Source organism: Eupeodes corollae, chromosome 2, assembly GCF_945859685.1.
Source record: "Eupeodes corollae chromosome 2, idEupCoro1.1, whole genome shotgun sequence".
Taxonomy (NCBI): Eukaryota; Metazoa; Arthropoda; class Insecta; order Diptera; family Syrphidae; genus Eupeodes; species Eupeodes corollae.
This window is the reverse complement of record NC_079148.1, coordinates 113,736,905-113,744,723: the sequence shown is the minus strand read 5'-3', so window position 1 is coordinate 113,744,723 and position 7,819 is coordinate 113,736,905. Positions and strand designations below refer to the sequence as shown.

At 31.1% G+C, this 7,819-nt stretch overlaps 1 protein-coding gene across 1 annotated transcript; it reads left to right on the top strand.

Annotated features, from left to right (window-relative positions):
- The first annotated feature begins 251 nt into the window (after positions 1 to 251).
- On the top strand, positions 252 to 917 carry LOC129948163 (uncharacterized). Its single transcript, XM_056059042.1, has one exon. It carries the CDS (start codon positions 340 to 342, stop codon positions 889 to 891), a length of 552 nt encoding a protein of 183 aa, XP_055915017.1. The 5' UTR covers positions 252 to 339; the 3' UTR covers positions 892 to 917.
- Positions 918 to 7,819: the final 6,902 nt, after the last annotated feature.

Here is a 7,819-nt window from a genome sequence, read left to right as displayed (position 1 = left end):
ATTATAGCAAAATTTTGTGTGTTCCTGTTAAGACAAACAATTTGGTAAGACTTATTTATCTATTAATATATGTCTATTTTATTTTAAAGTAGGGTTTTTTCATATCAGAACTAAATAAATTTTACATTTTTAATCACTTTTTGTATAAATTATTGCTAAATTTATAATAAAAAAGGTGCCAATAGTTCGTTCCAAATAAGTTGGGGGTCCAATTATCAGCACCCGGGTGGTGCCAATAATTGGTTCTATGGAACTACAACTATTGGCACTGTCAATAAATATACTTTTAAGACTGCCAATAACTATATCATACAAACGTTACTTTTTAAGGTTTGAAAAATGCCAAGAACAAATAAAAATTACAAGGAAAAGGATGTTCAAGCTGCTCTATTGGCCATAAAAAATGGACAAATGACTAAAAAAGCAGCTTCCAAGAACTACAAGATACCACGATCTACTCTACAATTCCGATTGAGTTCAAAATTTATAAAAACACGTCCTGGGTCCGCAACGGTCTTAACTGACGAAGAAGAAGCGACTATTGTTGAATGGCTTAAAGTTTCACAAGAGAAAGGGTTCCCAAAAAGAAAAGAAGATGTTATTTATGCTGTCCAAGAATTTTTAAGGCAAAGTAATAGAGAGCATCCATTTGGTAGTGAGGCAATACCAGAAAAAGGATGGTTTAGATCCTTTTTGAAGCGTCATACCACTTTGACTTTCAGAGCAGTTGATCCAGTTTCGTCAGCAAGCGCAAATGTGGCGGTAACAGATATTTTTGGCTGGTTTGACTCCATACAGGACTATTTGATCAAAAACCACTTTTTCTCAATCCTTGAAGATCCTAGCCGAGTATTTAATGGGGACGAAACAAATTTTTTACTGTGTCCTTAATCTAAATCCGTTCTAGCTGCAAAAGGATCAAGAAACATTTATGAAGTTGATAGAGGCCAAGCCAAATTGAATTTAACTGTAATGTTTTCATTCAACGCAATGGGATCAATGTGCTTATCCTTATAAGAGATTAAAGGACGATATACGCAAAACCATTCCTAATACGTGGGGCTGCGGAATAAGTGAAAATGGCTGGATGACAAAACAAACATTCTACGAATATATTTCAAAGGTGTTTTACCCCTTTTTGACTCAAGAAAAAATAAAACTACCAATAATACTCTTTGTTGATGGACATAGCACACATCTTGCACTCCAAGTAAGCCAGCTATGTGTCAAACTTGGCATTATCCTGATAGCTCTTTATCCCAACTCTACACGCATTTTGCAACTTGCAGATGTTGCAGCTTTCAAACCCCTGAAAAACGCCTGGAACAATGGAGTAGCAGATTTGAGGCGGAAGAATCCCGGAGAAAATCTCACGAAGGAGAAGTTTGCTCCTCTTTTAAAAGAAGTTGTTGACAAAAGTGTTTCTCCAGCTACCATTGTTAATGGTTTTAAGGCTTGCGGACTTTTTTCTTGGGACAAGAACGCCATTCATTTCTCTAAATGTTTAGGCAGATCCAAATACAGCTATTCCAAAAACCTTCAATACGACTTCAACCAAAACGATGCATTTGAAAGTTTTTGCAATATAATTGGACGACAGAAAATAGATGAGCTCGAATGTTTTAGTTTGGATAGCGAAAACATCGATGAATTAGCACAGATGCATGAGCTCTACAATTTTTTGAAGACCAATGAATTTAAGCGAGTTGGAGAGAGAAAAACATTTGTTAACAGTGCTACACAAACTGATCCCTTTGACTCGGACATAATCGATGAAATAGACATAAATGCGATCAACGATTTTTTGTTTGTTGGAGACGAAATCGAAAATTTAAATACGAACGATACAGATACACAAATAATATCAAACGATAATGTCCCTGTCCTAAATGTGAGCGATCTATTAGACTGGCCTGAAACACCACTACGTAAAGGTATCAAACCCCAAAAACAAAATAAAAGCTTCGTTATCACTAATGTTACATGGATCGAAGAAGAAAAAAAGAAAAAAGAAGAAAAGCAACAACTTGAAAAACAAAAAGAAGAAAAAAAAGTTCAAAGACTTGAACTGAAAAAAGCTAAGGAACTTGAAAAGATTAATAAAGTTAAAACTAAAAAAATTCAAAGGAAGCTTTTTTACAAACAATAACCTCTCCAAAAACAAAGATATCGAATGAAAAATCTCACAAAAGACAGATCTTACTCAAAAACTCTCCCGAAAAACAGATATTGCTTGAAATCTACAACGAAGTCAGCCAGGAAAATGTTATTTCTCAAACCATACCAAATGTTAGAAGTCATGTAAGGAACTTGTTTTTGAATCCAGAAGAAATCGGAGAAAATAAAATTTGTAGTGGACAGTTGTGTTTTTGTTGTACAAATTTTATGACAAACACGATTGGCTCCGAAAATTGTGGAATAAGATGCACAAAATGTATTAGGGAGTACCATATTAAATGTTTAAAAATGCTTAAACATGATATTCTTCCAGCTTTTGTCTGTTCTTTCTGTAAATTAAAATAAATAGATTTTAAGTTTTATTTCAAAAATACATATACTAAATGAAAATTATTTGAACTTGTATTATCTTATGTGTACTTTCTACAAAATTTTCTTTTATGTTTATTTTTTCTATTATTTATTAAATTTAATTAAACTAAAAACATATTTTTTATTTTTATTAAAGAGTATTTAGCTACAGTTAATAAAAAAAGCTAACAAAAATAAATTTTTTTTTGATTTCAAGTGTGCCAATAATTGTAAATAATTAAGATGACAACGATTGTGGTCGGGTGCCAATAATTGTAATTTTTGGTAAGCTTTTTTTAATTTACCGTTTTTACTATCTTTATAAAAACAAAATAAAAATAAAAAAATATTTTTGAAAACAGAATTTTCCAAGTTACAATTTGGTATATTTGACGTATTTTAAATTCCATTAAAACGAGATACACGCGTTTGGATCTCAAAATTCGTTAGGGGTGCCAATAACTGTATCCGTTACGCTAAGTAAATATTAGTAAGGAACCATAATCTCAAGTTTTTAAAAATATATTTGTTTCGAAAATCAAATCAGTTTTTACCAACTTTTGTTATTTTTTTTCGGTTTTTAGTTTTTTGTAAAAAAAAACTGTCAATTCGATTTTTCTGAAAATTTGTCCAGATGTTAAAAACGTAACTCTTAGTTTATTTTGGAGATAAAATCATTTTGATCGTAAGTTTTTAGAAAATTTAATTTGATTTATAATTTATAATATAAAATTTAATTCAAGTCTCTAGCGTTATTGGTTCGTGAGATATTTAGGGTTAACCAAAATGGTTACCTTTTTTAAATTGCTATGGTAAAGAACTACTTATTTAATTTTTTTGAGAGTCCCTTCTGAATTTGTCTGTATTATTATCTGCATAACAAAATTTATTTGAAGTCGATATCTCTACCGGTCCTTGAGGTATGGACGACGAAAGTTCCCGAACGTACAGACGTACGAACGTACGCACACACGCACGTACAGATATCACTTTAAAAATCTTTTACTTCGACTCTAGGGGCCTTGAAACGTCGACAAATTGGACCGATTACAATAACTTCCTATGGAAAGTTAAAAATGTTAATAAAACGACTTTCTTTGTAGATTAATTACAACTGTTTTCCTACGAATCTTTTACAGGTATGAAAAGTAGAAAGTATTTTTAACTCAAAAACGAACTAATTTCTAGCTGCTTGGTCGTTGAGGCTCTTTTGTCTGTGCGTCCTTTTTTGAAAATATTTGAAGAGTGTATTTTAAATTTGTTCGTGTGTTATTTGGGAACATTAAATTGGACTAGATCTGATTCATATGGGATGCCATAACTGATCTCTTTCTCACCAAATTCTTAGATTGTGTTATTATCTGTCTTGTCAATGCTTATTTTATACCTAGGGAATTCTAATCGATCGCTTTCGTTTTTTTTGTAGAAGACCGTAAGGAACTGATGTAAATTTAAAAATCCAGAACCGATTCAAGCACGTATGTGATCCCGAAAGTAAAATAAGTTCTTTTTAAAATTGTTATCATGAATGCGAAGGTAGACCCTTGGTAGACTTATTATTCCTTAACTAATATAAGGTTAGTTATTAATATTTCCTGAGTGAAGGCTATTTCTCTATCTCTCTCGCCTGGTTTACAACAATTATGCTTATTAAAATAGGAAATTATAGTTGATCTACCAGGCAACCATGCTTGGTAGCAGATATACCTGTTTTTCCATTCATTCTTTCTTTCAAAACATAAAAAACACAAAAGTAAACAACGCGAGTTTTGTGTTAGTTATTAATTCTTTCAATCCTCCAATCCCGATTGCAAACACTACTACATAAAAATGACCACTTCCACTTCTTTAAGTGTTTTTCGCTAATACGAAAGTCGAATCAAGACGGAACATAAAAAGAACCTATACTCTTTCAGATCTCTCTTTTTTTCCAGAGTGGTCGCCCAAATAAAGAGAAGTATGTTATTTCAAAAACGAAAAGTAAAAATAAGAAACAAAATAAGCATAATCTTTGTTTGACTTTATCATTTGTTTAAATATATGGAAACATTAACAAATTTAAACATTAAATAAAATCGAAAAAGTGCTTGCACTATTCTCCCTGAGTCTGAACATGCTCTTCAGAATTTTTGAAAAACTTCATGCGATTTACCAGGCAATCATACTGAGTAGTAAAAATTGTTTTTGTCATCTGTTACACACATCTTCCATCAATGCAAAAAGCTATTTCTTGCCTGTATTGGTAATACTGTTTTTCAATCCTCCTTCTTCAATGTATTTTAGAATTGGAGAAATGTAGGAGAAATAATAAAAACAAAAAACATATTTCAGTCAGTAAAGCACAACTTAAAAAAATTGTGCTTTCAAAATTGTACATGTTCCTTGTTTGGCAGCATGACCGCCTGATACACAAAATTGAAAAGGTTTACCAACTGGATGGGATGCTTGCACATTTTTTCATACAAATAAAATAAACAAATGTGTTCCCTTAGTTACTAATAAAAGTATACAAACATAGTTTTGATGTACCAGGCGATCATGCTTCGTAGCAGGTATTATTTTTGATTTCTCTGCATTCATTTATCACCATGGGAAGTGGGAGTGGGTGTGTCAAAACCTACAATAGTGTTGGTGATCGTGATTGTGTAGTTAGAAAAAAAAACTAACATAGCACACGGATTTCTTACCATTTTTCGCTTGGAAGTACATATTGATGAGCTATGAACCTACTACTTATCATGATCGCCTAGTGCGCAGAAAAGGATTTGTGTTTGAGAATCGTTATCTCCACGCACTCTTAAATAGAGAAGGCAAGTTTATAAAGATGAAGAAAATGAAAAAAGGTGAATGAGTTCGGACTCAGTGGATACAAATAAAGAAATTTTAAATTAATGACATTAACAATTACAAAAAGTAATGAGTTTATAGGAACCAATATTTCAAGACCTGCTTTCTACTGCCTTCCCACAAAACAAAAACTTACCTTTGAAGAGATTCTTATATAAATAAAAAACTATCACTGATCTACCAGGCAACCATACTTTGTAGCAGTTATTATTTTCGTTACCTGTTTTTATATTCATTCTTTCTTCCAAGAGTACAAAGAACTAATGTAAACAATGTGAGTTTTGTGATTTCCTTCCCCTTTACTGCCAATAACTGTCCTGATAAAATTATTCGAAGAACAGAAATAAGAACAAATGAGCTAAATACACGTTTTAATACGAAATTCTAAACAAGACGGAACAAAAAAAGAACCTTTACTCTTACAAAGTTCTCTTTTTTCCAGAGTGGTCGGCTTAAATAAAAAGTAGTATGATATTGATATTTCGAAATTGAAAATTTAAAACATTGAAACATAAAACCAAAATTATACATGCTCCTTGTTTATCAGCATGAAAAGATTTGCCAACTGAATGGGATGTTTCTGACTGGGAAATCGAATTCTTTTTAAAAATCGTTAATTGTCCATCTAACGACTTGCACATTTTTGCACTGAAATAAAATAACCAAATGTCTCCTCCTTAGTATAAAAGTATAAAAACATACTTTTGATGTACCAGGCGATCATGCTTGGCAGCAGGTATTATTTACGAATTCTGTGCATTCATTTATCATGTTAACAATGTCAATTGAAAACAAAAATAACTGCTACATAGGCGCAGAAATACCGTCTTTGTTAGATCATTGCATCATAAGTGAAAAGATCCATTTGAACGGTCGTTACTTAGATTTGATGTACCAGGCGACCATGCAGCCAAAGAAGGTACAACTGCATTCTTGATTTTTTCTCGCTTTCTCCAAATGTGCTTTTCTATTCATATTCTCTTTTTTAAAATTCTCGCCTCCTAAATAACATACATTAAAATAAATTTAGGAAAGTGGGTGTGGCAAAACCTACAACAGTGTTAATGATCGTGATTGTATAGTTAGAAAAAGAAACTAACACAACTCACGGATTTTTTAAAAATTTTCGATTGGAATTATTGATGAGCTATGAACCTACTACTCATCATGATCGCCTAGTGTGCAAGATAAGACTTGTTTTTGTTTCTCTTAGATAGAGAAGAGTTTTTTCGTAAATAAGTTAGTTAATAAATGATTAAGACACGAAAAAAGGTGAGGGAGTTCGGATTCAGTGGGATGGATACAAATAAAGCAATTTTTAAATTAATGACGCTAACAATTACAAAGAGTAACGATGCTACATTAAAACTAGGATTTATTAGGAATATTTTTAGATTTTGAAATATAACTACTGAATTAAAGAGAAAATGAATAAAAAGATAATGTAAGTGATATAGGAATTTGTTTATTTTTTTATTCCAAATATTTTCCGTAGATTGAGTCATTTTAAAAAGGAGTTTAAGCTAAAAGATGACTTCTCTGCTTCAATACTTACTACAGACGCTAAAGATTTTAACTTTATTCTAGAAAATATGTATGTATACGGGTATCTTAAGTTAAAACAAAATAAAGAAATAGGTAGTAGCCATGTTTATTTCTCATTATCATCGTTTTTATCTAATTTAATGTTAATACATTTTCATACATAAACTTTGACTTTTATATTAATTTAAATTAACATCAATGTATGTACGTTCTTTTTCTTGTCTTTTCTTTTATTTTCATTTATTTTATTTTCTTTTCTTTTATTTCACTTCTTTTCTTTTATTATCTATTCTTTTCTTTTCTTTTCTTTAGAACAAAGATGTAATTGATTGAGAATGAGCATCGAAGAGAAATCCGTCAATAATTCAAGGTGCCACGAAGTTATACTTTCCAGATGTCATATGTACCAGGTCAATAGCAATTGTCATTTGGAAAATGTATTATATATGTATGTATGTACTTCAATTAAAGCTTTCAGTTTCTAGAGCTAAAATAACATCCCATTTTTGACGCATCCAGATAGATGAACCAAATGAATGAGAACTTGCTTTATTTAATGCCATCAAGACTTTCGATTCGTCTTGTAGTGGGGGATCCTTTAAGTCTCTAGTCTGACATTCTACAAAAGAAAAAGAAGAAAATGTTTTATTTGTTAATAAATAAATGTATTTTAAAAATATTTGTTTGTATGGTTTCAAATTTTATATCATTATTTTAGTAAAAAAAAAATAATACATAACATGCAAACGCTTTTTGATGTTTTATTTAAAAAAGTTTGCTCTCAAAGTGAGTACACGACAAAAATATTACTCTTAACTCCACCATTTTGGATAACATAGACCCAGAAACGTCAAAAAATGTATATTAATTTGCAATAAAAAGTTTAAGAGTCTACAGC

Excerpts from the sequence above, each read along its gene's own strand:
- LOC129948163 (XM_056059042.1), top strand. The coding sequence starts at position 340 with ATGCCAAGAACAAATAAAAATTACAAGGAAAAGGATGTTCAAGCTGCT.